Source organism: Mustela nigripes, chromosome 1 (assembly GCF_022355385.1).
Source record: "Mustela nigripes isolate SB6536 chromosome 1, MUSNIG.SB6536, whole genome shotgun sequence".
NCBI lineage: Eukaryota > Metazoa > Chordata > Mammalia > Carnivora > Mustelidae > Mustela > Mustela nigripes.
Genome location: NC_081557.1, coordinates 168,590,327 through 168,605,783, shown reverse-complemented (window position 1 = coordinate 168,605,783; position 15,457 = coordinate 168,590,327). Strand labels below are relative to the sequence as shown.

General features: G+C 36.1%; 1 protein-coding gene across 2 annotated transcripts in view; it reads left to right on the top strand.

Moving 5' to 3' along the window:
* Positions 1-15,457, top strand: part of TBCK (TBC1 domain containing kinase) — a 211,109-nt gene that overhangs the window by 140,653 nt on the left and 54,999 nt on the right. For both annotated transcript variants that reach the window (XM_059376957.1, XM_059376946.1), the window contains exon 23: positions 5,504-5,679. In XM_059376957.1, the coding sequence (XP_059232940.1) occupies positions 5,504-5,679 (176 nt within the window). The remainder of the gene's footprint in view (positions 1-5,503; positions 5,680-15,457) is intronic.

Here is a 15,457-nt window from a genome sequence, read left to right as displayed (position 1 = left end):
TTCAACTGGGTTTAAAACAAGAAGGCACACTGACTGGAATCTAAGGCTAATGCTTTTTAAATTTTCAGGGGAAGTGCCAAGATTTTTCGTGCATTTTATATATCTGGAAGTTTGTAATATCTCTGAATTCCCTCCATGTGCTGAAATAATATTATTTATAACTCACAATGCTCCCAGGATTTAAGTAATATTATCCCTATTTTATGATTGAGCAAAAAGAGGCAGAAAAATGAGATTGGCCAATAACTTGGAAATGATTGAATTGAAATTTAAACCCAGATCATTCTGCCTCCTAGGTTAATGCTCTTTCCAGTATGCCATTATTATACCACTTTCCAGTAAATACCTTAAATGCCACTAGACCAATAGCTGGACCAATAGAGCTAGGCTTTAAGCCTACTATGCTCATCTCCCTAATTCATTCCTACCCTTTATAAACCAGAGGCTTTGAAGTTTGAAAACTTTCCAATTAAGAATGATAGATTAGGGCGCCTGGGTGGCTCAGTGGGTTAAGCCGCTGCCTTCGGCTCAGGTCATGATCCCAGGGTCCTGGGATCAAGTCCCGCATCGGGCTCTCCGCTCAGCGGGGAGCCTGCTTCCTCCTCTCTCTCTGCCTGCCTCTCTGTCTACTTGTAATCTCTGTCTATCAAATAAACAAATAAAATCTTAAAAAAAAAGAAAAGAATGATAGATTATACACATATGTCTATCTCTAATCCCTTCTGAAACATCATTAAAGAGAAACAGTAAGGGAAAGAAAAAAATATAATTCTAAGAACAAAGAATGTAAGAGAGCATAAGTAGACAAGAAACAACAAAAATTGAGAAGACAGTTATATCACTAGTAACTTACTTCATAAAAAGCAAAGACAATTGAAACCTTTCTGTAAAGGAGAATACTAGGAAGAAGCAAGCCAGTTCTTGATGCAGAGCATAAGAAAGTCCCAGGAATTGAAAGTGAATGAAAATGAGGCAAAAAAACAAAAGAAAAGAAAACAAAAAACCCAGAAGAATAAGTTCAATGTATCCATAAGGAGTAGTTTCATTTCTCCCACCCCTGGAGATCTCTGCACCAACCTTGCTAGTCATGTGTCTATCTATTCCTTTGCCATCTAGTAGAAGACTGAAAGATAGGGGAAGATCCAGGTTTTGTGGGCCTGAAGCCTAAGCAATGTAAAGTGGCCCTCTCTAAGAAGATTAAATTACATTACAAAATTATACCTTTAATACAATATTGAGAATGAGTAAGGAGATCATAACAAATTCCAAAACAAAAATGATATACTATTTTAATTTTAAGTGTCAGATATATCTATAGTTTTCCTTCTTTTTTGCTACATACTCAATGATGATCTGTTCATATGACAATAATTGCACATTTTTTTAAAGATTTTATTTATTTGACAGAGAGAGACACCGCAAGAGAGGGAACATAAGCAGTGTGAGTGGAAGAGGGAGAAGCAGGCTTTCTGCGGAGCAGGGAGCCTAATGCGGGGCTCAATCCTGGGACCCCAGGATCACGCCCTAAGCCAAAGGCAGACACTTAATGACTGAGCCACCCAGGCACCCCTGTACAAATTTTCTATACAAAAAATAGATCATAGTTTTTCTATTGGCATTGTTAGTTGAATTTTTTTTTTATTATTGATAGTGGGAATACATATCCCATATGACTTAACACAGGTAATACGCTCCTGTCATGGTGCTACAGATTTCTTTCCTACAAATACAAAAATGCTATTTTGTGAAATTCCTATCATGTGAGAAAAAAAGTTAATGATGTACTTATAACTAACTTAAAACATTATCAAGTATATTCCTAGAAGGAGAGTATTTCTTTTTGATCAGACATCAGTGAGAACCAGATTCTCTACTTACAACTTTACATGTCTAAAGTTTGGAAGAATTCGGGGCGCCTGGGTGGCTCAGTGGATTAAAGCCTCTGCCTTCGGCTCAGGTCATGATCCCAATGTCCTGGGATCGAGCCCCGCATCAGGCTCTCTGCTCAGCGGGGAGCCTGCTTCCTCCTCTCTCTCTGCCTGCCTCTTCACCTACTTGTGATCTCTGTCTGCCAAATAAATAAATAAAATATTTTAAAAAATAATAATAAAATAAAGTTTGGAAGAATTTTTAAGTCCCATTTTTTGCTGTGTTTATTTCAGCTCTTTCTCCTACGCATAACTTCTGGTGCTAGGACATATCGTATTGCATTATAATCTCTGCACATATATAGTGGGTGATGGGAATATTTCAGGAAGTCATTTCTAGAGCAATAACTTTACTGTACTGTCAAACATAAACAAAGCCAAATACTAGTTAAAGTGGTAAGGACAGGTTCTAATCAGTAATAAATATACTGTTACAATAAAGAAGAGTCCAACATGAACAATTTGTACAATGGTAACTGGGCATTTTAATGGGAGAATGAGGGAAGAGGTGGGGACTGGGGTGAGGAGGGGCTTAAAAGATGCAGGAAAATGAAAAATTAAAAAAAGTAAGAAGGAGGACTTTGGTCCATGTGAAACCCATCTAGGATTGCTAACTGGCACTTACTGGAGTTAGGTTTTACCTTCCCACAGAGACTGGGAGACAGAGACCCTATCTTCAGATGTTGACTGGAACAAACAATAAATTATATTGGCAACCTGACTTTTCTCAGGCAGGTACTTTAAGGATTGGGGGTGGGAGGTACAGTCATCCTAGGGATGTGGCCTTGAACCATTAAAGACTTTCCTAGCATTTCATTCAAGGGTTTATAAGCCAAAGTTGAGGCATAGCCAAGAAAGGGCTTAAAGGAACCTGGCTAAAGTTTCTTCAAGGAGAAAATCTTTTATCAATATCCTGGAGTGACTTCAAATCACAAAAAATACATCCCATTAAGCCAAACTAATTGTCTATTCCTAAAGTTTATTCCTAGTTATATCTCAAAGTGTCCCCAGCCACTATAACATTGCCTAACATAAGATGAAGTATAGTAGAAGGAAGATTGGTATAAAGACAGAAATCTCCACTGTTTGTGGCTCAAATATCTTTACTTTTGCAAATTTTACAAAAAAAAAAAAAAGACCATAACAACAGTAAATTTGGAGGGGTATTCTTTGGAATAATAGAACTGAAGTATCTTGAAATTCAGAGTTAACAGCATAGAGCAGAGAGCAAAAGTGAGGGGATGTATGTAGTTAGAACCCCTGGAACTCTCTGGGGCCAATGCTGGCAAAGATTAGTTTAGACAGAAAATTATTCTCTGGAGAGGGAGAACGTCCCCAGGAGGAGAAATTCCTTACTTAGCAGCCTTCTAACAAATGACCATGTCCTGAAGATACCCAGTAGTGGATCTACCTGTCGCTAAGACCTGCCACATATACAATACTTCCAATCTAACTTTTAGTGCTGTTATTTTAAATAGGTAGAATCATAGATCACCAAACCTCTAAAGAAAATCTCCCCAACTAAAACACAGACAAACACAAGCTGAATACAGGAATATCCTCAGAAAGACAATTATGAGAAGTTATTGCAACTGTGACAAATCAGATTTTTTTTTTTTAAGTAACAAAGAACAAAAAAGATTTACTGGAATTGACTGGAAATGCAGTGAGCTTTCTAATAAGAGTTAGATGATAAAGTTTAGGAAAAATCTCAGAAAGTAAAACAAAAATACAGATGAAAAGTAAAGAAAATGCAAAATTATTAGAAAATAAATTCAGGATGTTCAGAATTTTTTTTTTTAATAAGAGAGAAGAGGAAAAAAACAAATTACTGCAGACATCAAGCAAGAACTTTGTTAGGTGGAGGATTACAAAAGGACTACCAAATACCTTGCATAATGAAGTAACATATTTACATATATCATTATGAAATTTTATAACATCGGGGATCCTAAAAGCTTACAGAAAATAGGAAAATCACATACAAATGATTTCAACTGAGAATCATATCAGCCTTCTCAGAAGACAATGAAGTACTATTTTTGCCTAACTCTAAACTGAAAGAATTCAACCCTAGAATGCTATGCCTACTCTGACTCTTAGTCAAAGGCAGAATAAATATTTTAAAAGACAAGGAGATTTCAAAATAATTTGGTTTCTGCACATGCTTTCATAGAAGCTGCTGGAAAATGTGATTGAGTAAATCACCAAAGTGATGGAGTAAATCAAGGAGTAAATAATGTCTTGTCTCTCAAATTAGGGATCAAATACAGGGGAGAGCCAAAGGGAATTGGATGCTAATAAAGAGAAGTGCCAGGACAACAGCTGTTCACTAGATCTTGGAAGCATTAGAGCAAAAGAACAGAAGTCTTCAGGAGAGATGTATTTTCCACCTATTCTGGCCCAAATGAAATATGAGATGTATTTTATTATTTTGGAAATAGTTCGCTCTTTCTGAGAGATACGATAGTAATGTATGAGGATAAATCAGGATTTAGAGAAGTTATTTTTTTCAGAATCACAAAGTTCTTCATGGAGCTTGGAATCAAACCCAAGAAACCATAATCTAGGGTACATGATTTATTCATAATGCATTAATCAAAATTATAATGCAAAATAAAAAAAAGTAGTGCCTTAAGATAACAGATGACTTTTTAAGAATAATTGCTATTTTGATGTAGTTTACAAAATACTTTTTGCATAATATTTTGGTTATGATAAAGGACTTTGGAAGGATTTTGAGATGGATAGGTGACATGAGTCAAGTGAATGAGAATGGGGTATCTGCCAGTACTGATCATCAGGGTAAAATTGAGGTGATGCCAGTAAATTCTCAAGATTCACTGTAAACCTTTTATGGTATTGGTAGGGTGTTTTGGAAGCAGATACAACTGGCTTTTCTATTGCTAGTGATTTAACGACTGAACTACAACCTGTGATCTGGGTCATTGACTTGACCAAGCTTTTACTGGGTGACAGATTTGTCAGACTGAGTTAAGCCCTGCAGATGCAAAACCTGTGGTCTGAAATTCTTCCTTTGGAAATTAACAGTGTTAAATGGATCAACTTTGTTTTAAATGGGTTTTCTCACTTTAGCTTCAAATTTTTGTCTTAACCATATTAATTGGAATTTTTCTAAAGTGAATTCCCCAATATCTATTCTACTTTGAAAAAATAGACTACTATCAGAGTAAATGAGGCAGATTCTTAAATAAGATGTGTTATATTCCATGATGTTTAAATAATGATATACTGAACAATCCAAACATGTCTACTGTGTATATGTATATATGTATATATATGTAGATGATAACAAAATACACATAAAAATATATGTATATATTCACATATGTAAATGTATATATATCTGAAGGTATATAATAACATAAAATACTCCCACCATTATAATCATATATGCTGATTAATATCTGTACTATATTTTCACTGACATCTTTTGTAATTGGTTATCATTTTAGCCATATTGGATACATGCATTTAGGAGATTGTGTTTTTTAATGAACATACCAATTCAAATTCTAAAGGTTTGCTTTTTAAAAAAAAAAATCCCTATCTAGAAATTGACATTGAACGCTGTGTACGGGAATCAATCAACCTATTCTGCTGGACTCCTAAAAGTGCTACTTACAGACAGCATGCTCAACCTCCAAAGCCAGTTCCTGATAGCAGTGGAGTCAGAAGTTCGACACCTTTTTTCTCCACTGAGTGTCCAGATCCTCCAAAAACAGATTTGGTAAGTATCTACAGATTTAATTTATAAACTCTGAAGGCAGACAGTTGTTAAAAATGTAGTGTAGCATAATTTTTGCTCATAATAATGTTATCACTTATGTCTTTTTAACTATTTTCTAATATATGATTATATTTATGCAACTTTAGAAAACCTTTATGTCTATTTAGTTTTACAGTTAAGAATATTGTTTGATATATTCCCTCAGGTAGCAAGCTTCACATTTTGTCTCAGGGTCCTGGGATCAAGACCCAAGTTAGGTTCCCTGCTAGGGGAGAGGAGCAGGTGGAGTCTGCTGCTCCCTCTGCCCCTCTCCTGCTCCTGTGCTCATTCTTTCTCTGTCCCTCTCAAATAAATAAATAAAGACATCTTTTCTTACACTTATTTTATCATTTTTTGTCTCTCAATTTTTTAATTTAAATTAATTAACACAGTATTTTATTAGTTTAAGAGGTAGAGTTCAGTGATTCATTAGTTTCGTATAATACCCAGTACTCATTACATCACATGCCCTCCGTAATGCCCACCATCCAGTTATTCCAACTCTCCATTCCCCTCTCTGATTATGTCTTATTTTTCCCTCCCTACCCCATTGATCCTGTTTTGTTTCTTAAATTCCACATATAAGTGAGAGCATATACTAACTGTCTTTTGCTGATTTACTTATTTCACTTAGCAGAAATCTCTCTAGTTCCATCTGTGTTACTGCAAATGGCAAGATTTCATTTTTTGATAGCTGAGTAGTATTCCATTCTCTATATATACCACAACTTCTTTATCCATTCATCTGTCAATGGTCATCTGAGCTCTTTCCATAGTTTGGCTATTGTGGACATTGCTGCTATAAACATTGGGGTACAGGTGCCCCTTCAGATCAGACATTTGTATCTTTGAGGTAAATACCCAGTAGTGCAATTGCTGGGTCATAGGGTACCTCTATTTTCAACTTTTTGAGGAACCTCAATATTGTTTTCCAGAGTGGCTGTACCAGCTTGCATTCCTACCAACAGTGTGAGAGGGGTCCCCTTTCTCTGCATGCTTGTCAATATCTGTCATTTCCTGACTTGTTAACTTTAGCCATTCTGACAGGTGTGAGATGGCATTTCATTGTGGTTTTGATTTGTATTTCCCTAATGCCGACTAATGTTGAGCATTTTTTTCATGTCTTCTATGAAAAAATATTTGTTCATGTCTTTCGCCCATTTCTTGATTGGATTACTTGTTCTTTGGGTGTTGAGTTTGATAAGTTCTTTTTTTTTTTTTAATTTATTAAATTTTTTTTTAGTGTTCCAAAATTCTTTGTTTATGCACCACACTCAGTGCTCCATGCAATACATGCCCTCCATAATACCCACCACCATGTTCACCCCACCCCCCCCCCCCAGTTTGTTTCTCAGATTGTAGACCTTTATCTGATGTGTCATTTGCAAATATCTTCTCCTATTTTGTTGGTTGTCTTTTGGTTTTATCGACTGTTTCTTTTGCTGTGCAAAAGCTTTTTATCTTGCTGAAGTCCCAATAGTTCATTTTTTGCCTTTGTTGCCCTTATCTTTGGAAACATGTCTAGCAAGAAGTTGCTGTGGGCAAGGTTACAGAGTTTGTTGCCTGTGTTCTTTAGGATTTTGATGGATTCCTGTCTCACATTGAGGTATTTCATCCACTTTGAGTCTATTTTTGTGTATGGTGTAGGGAAATGGTCCAGTTTCATTCTTCTGTGCATGACTGCCCAATTTTCCAAATACCATTTGTTGAACAGACTTTTTCCATTGGGTATTCTTTCTTGCTTTGTCAAACTATCTTTCCTGCTAGTTGATCATAGAATTGAGGGCCCATTTCTATGTTCTCTGTTCTGTTCCATTGATCTTTGTGTCTATTTTTGTGCCAGTACCATACTGTCTTGATGATTACAGCTTTGTAGCAGAGCTTGAAGTCCAGAATGATGATGCCACCAGCTTTGGTTTTCTTTTTCAAGATTGCTTTGGCTATTTGGGGTCTTTTCTGGTTCCATACAAATTTAAGGATTGTTTGTTCTAGCTCTGTGAGAGACTTGATTTATTTATTTGACAGAGAGGTATATAGCACAAGTAGGCAGAGTGGCAAGCAGAGGGAGAGGGAAAAACAGGCTCTCCACTGAGCAGAAAGATCAACATGGGGCTCAATCCCAGGACCCAGGGTTCACAACTCAAGCTGAAGGCAGCCACCTAAGCAACTGAACCACCCAGGGGCCACAACAAATGCTTTTTCTATATCTGTTGAGATGATTATATAGTTCTTGTCTTTTCTTTTCTCAATGTAGTGTATCCCATTGATTAATTCACAGATGTTGAACATCCTCACAGCCCAGGAATAAACCCCAGTTGGTCTTGGTAAATAATCCTTTTAATGTAATGTTGGATCCTATTGATTAGTGTCTTGGTGAGAATTTTAGCATCCATATTCATCAGGGATATTGGTTTGTTATCCTCCTTTTGGGTGGTGTTTTGTCTGATTTGGGGATCAAGGAAATGCTGGCCTCGTAGAAAGAGGAAGTTTCCTTTCATTTCTGTTTTTTTGAAACAGCTTCAGAAGAATATGTGATTCCTCTGGGAAGCCATCAGGCCCTGGACTCTCATTAGGAGATTTTTAATTACTGCTTAGGTTTCCTTATTGGTTATGGGTTTGTTCAGGTTTTCTGGGTTTGTTTGTTTGTTTGTTTCTTTGTTTTCTGTTTCACTTTTGGTAGTTTATATGTTGCTAGGAATGTATCCATTTCTTCCAGATTGCCTAATTTGTTGGCATATACTTCCTCATAATATGTTCATATAATTGCTTGTATTTCTTGGAAGAAGAAATCTCTCCTCTTTCACATGATTTTATTAATTTGGGTCCTTTCTCTTTTCTTTTTGATAAGTCTGGCCAGGGTTTTATCAAACTTATTAATTCTTTCATCAAAGAACCAACTCCTAGTTTTGTTGATCTGTTCTACTGTTCTTTTAGTTTCTATCTCGTTTATTTCTGTTCTGATCTTTATTATGTCTCTTCTTCTGCTGGGTTTAGGCTTTATTGGCTGTTTTTCTCCAGCTCCTTTAGGTGTAAGGTTAGGATGTATATTTGAGCCCTTTCTTGGTTCTTGAAAAAGGCTTGTATTACTATATACTTTCCTCTTAGGACCACCTTTGCTGCATCCCAAAGATTTTGAACAGTTGTTTTTTCATTTTCATTTCTTTCCATGACTTTTTAAAAATTCTTCTTTAACTTCCTGGTTGACCCTTTCATTCTTTAGTGGGATGGATGCTCTTTAACCTCCATGGATTTGAGTTCTTTCCAAATTTTCTCTTGTGAATGAGTTCCAGTTTCAAAGCATTGTGGTCTGAAAATATGTAAAGAATGATCCCAGTCTTTTGGTACCAGATGAGACCTGATTTGTGAGTTAATATGTGATTTATTCTGGATCATGTTCCATGTACACTTGAGAAGAATGTGTATTCTGTTGTTTTAGGATAGAATGTCTGAATATATCTGTGAAGTTCATTTAGTCTAGTGTGTTATCCAAAGCCCTTGTTTCCTTGTTGATCTTCTTCTTAGATGATCTGTCCATTGCAGTGGGTGTAGTGTTAAAGTCCCCTACTATTACTGTATTATCAATGTGTTTCTTTAATTTTGTTATTAATTGGTTTATATAATTGGCTGTTCCCAACTTCGGTGCATAAAGATTTACAATTATTAGATTTTCTTGTTGGATAAACCCTTTAATTATGATATTGTGTCCTTCCTCATCTCTTATTACAGTCTTTGGTTTCAAATCTAATTTGTCTGAGATAAGGATTGCTACCCCAAATTTTTTTATTGATGTTCATTAGCATATTATTTTCCTCCCCCTGACTTTCAATCTGAATATGTGTTTGGGTCTAAAATGAGTCTCTTACAGATAGCATTTCAATGGGTCTTGCTTTTTTATCAAATCTGATACCTGTGTCTTTTGATTGGAACATATAGTACATTTACATTCAGAGTAACTATTGAAAGATATAAATTATGCCATTGTATTGCCTGTAAAGTTACTGCTTCTGTATATTGTCTCTGTTCCTTTCTTGTCTGTGTTACTTTTGGGCTCTCTTTGCATAAAGGATCCCCTTTAATATTTCTTTCAAGTCTGGTTTAGTGACCACAAATTCTTTTGGTTTATGTTTGTCCTTTATCTCTCCTTCTATTTTGAATGACAGCCATACTGGATAAAGCATTCTGGGCTACATATTTTTCTCAGTTAACACCCCTAATATACCATGGCAGTGCTTTCTGGACTACCAGGTCTCTGGGAATAGGTCTTCTGCCAGTCTGATGTTTCTACCCCTGTAGGTTATAGACCTCTTGTCCCAAGCTGCTTTCAGGATTTTCTTAGTCCCTGAGATTTGCAAGCTTTACTATATATGTTGAGGTTTTCACCTATTTTTATTGATTTTGAGGGGGATTCTCTGTGCCTCCTGGACTTGAATGTTTGTTTCCTTCCCCAGATTATGGAAGTTCTCAGTTACAATTGGCTCCAGTATACCTTCTGCTTCTCTCTCTCTCTCTTTCCTCTTGTTTTGGGACCCCTATAATTCTAATATTGTTTTGCTTTATGGTATCACTTATCTGTCAAAGATAATCTCCCCAGTAGTATTTATCTCTCTTTTTCTCAATTTCTTTTACTCCATCATTTTGTCTTCTACATCACCAATTCTTTCTTCATTTATCCTAGCAGTTAGAGCCTGCATTTGGGTGGAGGGGATAAGTATTTTTTTTTAATTTGTTTAAGATTTTATTTACTTATTTGACAGAGAGAGAAAGAGAGTACACACAAGCGGGGGGGGGGGGGGTGACAGAGAGAGAGAGGGAGAAGCAGGCTCCCCACTGAGGGGCTGGATCCCAGGATCCCAGGATTGTGATCTGAGAACAAATATGGTTAAAATGTCTATACCACCAAAAGCAATCTACAGATTATGCAATCCCTATCAAAACATCAACATCATTTCTCACAGAACTAGAACACACAATCCCCAAATTTATATGGAACCAAAAAAAGACCCCAAAGAGCCAAAGTGATCTTGGAAAAGATAAAAACTGGAGGTCTCACAATTTCAGACTTTATGTCATATTACAAAGCTATAATAATCAAGAGTATGGTAGTAGCATAAAAACAGGCACATAGATCAACAGAACAGAAGAGAAAGCCCAGAAATAAACCCACAATTATATGGTCAACTTTTTTTTTTATTTCCTTTCAGTGTACTAGAATTCATTGTTTATGTACCACACCCAGTGTTCCATGCAATATGTGCCCTCCATAATACCCAACACCAGGCTCACCCAACCTCCCTCCCCCGTCCCTTCAAATCCCTCAGATTGTTTTTCAGAGTCCATAGTCTCTCATGGTTGCCCTCCCCCACCAATTTTCCCCAACCCCCTTCTCCTCTCCATCTCACCATGTCCTCTGTGTTATTTCTTATGCTCCACAAATAAGTGAAACCATAGAATTGATTCTCTCTGCTTGACTTATTTCACTCAGCAAAATCTCTTCCAGTCCCATCCATGTTGATGGGTATTCATCCCTTTGATGGAGGCATAATATTCCTTAGATGATAAGGACAACATCTTCCTTATCCATTCTTCCGTTTGAAGGGCATCTTGGTTCTTTCCACAGCTTGGCAACTGTGGCCTGCTGCTATGAACATTGGGGTACAGATGGCCCTTCTCTTCACTACATCTGTATCTTTGGGGTAAATACCCAGTAGTGCAATTGCAGGGTTATAGGGAAGTAGAGCCTCCATTTTTTTATTGCATCTCATTAATAGCCTTTGTGATTTCAACTTGATTAGATTTTAGGTTTTTTGACTTTTCCAGAAATGGATTCTCTGGTGTCTTCTATGCTTTTTCAAGCCCAACTAGTATCTTTATAATCATTATTCTAAGCTCTAGTTCTGACATCTTACTCCTATCCATAGTGATTAGAACTCTAATAGTCAGTATTGCCTCTTGTTCTCTTTTTTGAGGTGAGTGTTTCCATCGTGTCATTCTGTCCAGAGAATAGATGAACAAGGGAACAAAATACTAAAATGACAACAAGGTCCCCAGAGAAATATACTCTACAAAATCAGAAGAGACCCAAAACTTAAAAAAAAAAAATTAAAATTAAAAAGAGAGAGAGAGAATATAATCAAACAGGTGAACAGAGCAGAGAAATGCACTAGATCGTATTTGGTCTGTTTGTTAGAAAACTAGTTGCCAAGATTGTAAAGGAAGAAAAATATATGTACAAAAATAAAATTAAATACAATGAAAGGATATAACATAACTATAAAAATGAAAAATTAAGACATAAAAAAAGAGTTGATAAAATAAGAAATTGGTTGAAAAGGAAAGAGAAAAAAATTAAAATTGAGACTAAAGAATCATGAGAAAAAAAAAAAAAGACATGAGTTCTATATACTATTTTCCTGCAACTCTGGAGTTTTGTAGTTCTGTATGACCAGTAAACTTAGTCTTAGTAGGATATTCTTGCTGATCTTTGGGTCAGGCAAGTGAGGCTGTTATGCGGATTCTCTGGTGTCTTTGACTGGGCAAAATTGTACTGCCCTTCCCAGGGGCTCAGGCTAAGTAAGCAGCTCTGATTGCTCTATATGGCTTTTATTCCTTGAAGACTTAACACCCCACTTTAGAGGATAAGAATTAAAATGGCTACCTGCCTATTCCCAGGATAAAAAGTCATGCTCCCTACTCCTCAGTGAGTCCTCAGGGAAAAGCAGTCAATCACTCCTGTCTCCCTGGTTTCCATCCACACTTTGTGCTCACCCAGCCTGTGACCAAGCGCTTCCAACTCAGACACACAATCCCACTTAGAGCCTCCAAATCCTGTAGACTTCTGTGGCACACATACACACTGCTGCTCCTGGGGGAGTGCAGGGTGTCACCCCATGGTTCTGCCATTTTGGGGTCACCTGCTAGGAGAATGGTCACCTGACAAGGCCACGGTTCCTGGTTTATGGCAACACCAAGCTGAAAGGCCACTCCTAGACTTGCTGATTGGAGACAGCTTCCCCACCCCAGTGCCTGGGAACTCTGCTGCTGTCAGGCACCCACATTCTTTCTGTGACCCTGGCAGTCCTGAGACCACACTGTCCCACCTACGATTCCACCCTGCTTGGCCACCTGAGAGCCGTTCAGGCACAAGGATGTCCCTCACTGGAGTAGACTTCTAAACGTTCTGATTTTGTGCTCCACTGTTATATCACTATATCACTTTCCAGAGAGTCAGCTTATGGAGGCTCTCTCCCCCAGTTTACAATTTATTTTTCTATATATCACCTCAGATTCATTTCTCTGCACCTCCTACCTTGCAAAAAGTGGGTTGCTTTTCTATTTGTAGAATTGCAGCAATTCTTTTCTTAAATCTCCAGTTGAGTTTGCAGGTGTTCAGAATGATAGCTATCTAGCTGAATTCCTAGGATCAGACTAAACTAAGTTCTCTTACTCCTCTGTCATCTTGGACTCTTCTCTCTCAGAGTTCTTAATACATAAGAATAAGAATATATACTTACTGAGTGCTGATTGACCAAAAAAAAAAAAAAATGTGTTTTGAAAATCTCTGCCAGTCAGGTTTGTTTTTTTTTTAATATAATTTTTTATTTTTTATAAACATATATTTTTATCCCCAGGGGTACAGGTCTGTGAATCACCAGGTTGGTTTACACACTTCACAGCACTCACCAAAGCACATACCCTCCCCAATGTCCATAATCCCACCCCCTTCTCCCAAACCCCCTCCCCCCAGCAACCCTCAGTTTGTTTTTTAACATTATTTATTCTTTCTAAATACTTGGTTTTATAAATATGAGTTGACTAATCAATATATCAACTATAATATTTTCCATGAAATTAAATGTCCATATATATGGAAATTTAATATATAAATATATATATATATATATATATATAGAGAGAGAGAGAGAGAGAGAGAGAGTTTGTGCTTTAGATATCTTCAATTTAATAGGATAGGCTCTAACTTGTAATGATAAAACTTTTTCAAATTTTCTCTTATATATGTAAAACAATAGATTATGCTGCTAGATTTTTTTGAAACTAGATGTTTTTGCAAGAATTTGCAATTTTCACCCCTTTGTTCTTTCCATGATTTTTCATGTTACCAAAATATGAGAGCATGCACATTTTCTCATTATCCCATTATGATCAAATTGTATTTATTAAAGATAGTTATGAACATGACTCTGTAGTTGAATATAATTTTAGTAATTGCAGTCCCTGCAGAAATATTGATGGTAAATAGGAAAGCTGATACATGAAAAATGGTAAGATATTTTGAACATCTTAAGAAACAAAACTAGAATAAGAACCTACACTAGTAAATAAATATTTACATTATAGTTTCCCAAAAGTAGATGAGGCCTTACAAGGAGAAATAAATTCTTAAACAATGGAAATGTTCTATCACCAGATATTATTACTACCAAACAACCAAATGTTATTACTACCTAGTGGATTTTGGTACAAAAACTCACTTATCAGCTAAGGGTTGTTCTAGAAGACTATGGCTGAATAATATTACTTTGTGTAGATATACTACATTTTATTTAACAGTTTATTAGTTAATGGATACTTGGTTTATTTCTGCTTGTTAGCTATTATGAATAATACTGCTGCAAACATTCATTTGTGTAAGTATTTTAGTACTTGTTTTCAGTTCTTTAAATATATACTTAGGAGTAGATTTTCTGGGTCATTCTGGGTAATTCTGGGTAATTTCTGGGTCATTTCTGGGTAATTCTGTTTTCAACTTTTTGAAGAACTGAAAAATTGTTCTGTGAAGTGCCTGTACTATATTACCTTCCCCTTAGCAGTGTATGAGGGTTCCAGTTTCTCCTCATGTTGCCAATACCTGTCACTCTTTTGTATCATGGCCATCGTAGTGCATGTTGAAGTGGCATGTCATTGTGCTTTTGATTAGCATTTCCCTAATCATGTTGTACATTTTTTCATACATTTATTAATCATTTGTATATCTTCTTTGCAAAAATGTCTGACTACATCCTTTGCCCATTATTTAATTGAGTTATCTTTAATTGTTGAATTGTAGAATTTTTTTACATATTCTTTATACAGGTTCCCTTATCAGAGAAATGATTTGTACTTATTATTTTCCATTCTATGCATTATCTACTTTTATGATAATGTCCTTTGAAGCACATAGTTTTTAATTTTGATGATGTCCAATTTATGAGTTGTTGTTCTCTTGCAACTTTCAGGGTTCTCTGTCTTTGATTTTTGACAGTTTGATTATAGTGTGTCTAAATATGGATTTTTTTTCTTTATCCTAGTTGGAGTTAATTAAGTTTCTTGGATGTGTAGATTGTTTTACAGTGGATTTTTAAAGTTTTCACCCATTATTTCTTCAGATATTTTTTTCCTCTCCCTTTCTCTTCTCTTCTTCTGGGATTCTCATTATCTACTTATTGCTGTGATTGATGGTGTCCCAGATTGCTTAGGCTCTGTTCATTTTTATACACTCTTTTTTCTTTCTGCTCTTTAAACTGGATAATTTCACTCAACTGATCTTCTTGTTCACTGATCATTCTTCTGCTGGCTCATATCTGCTTTTAAGCCCCTCTAGTGAATTTTTCACTTTATTGTATTTATTGTACTTTTCCACTCCATAATTTCTATTTGGTTCATTTTCATTAATTGTCTTTGATAATATACTGTATTTGATGAGACATTTTTCCTTAATTTCTTTAGATGTGGTTCTTTTAGG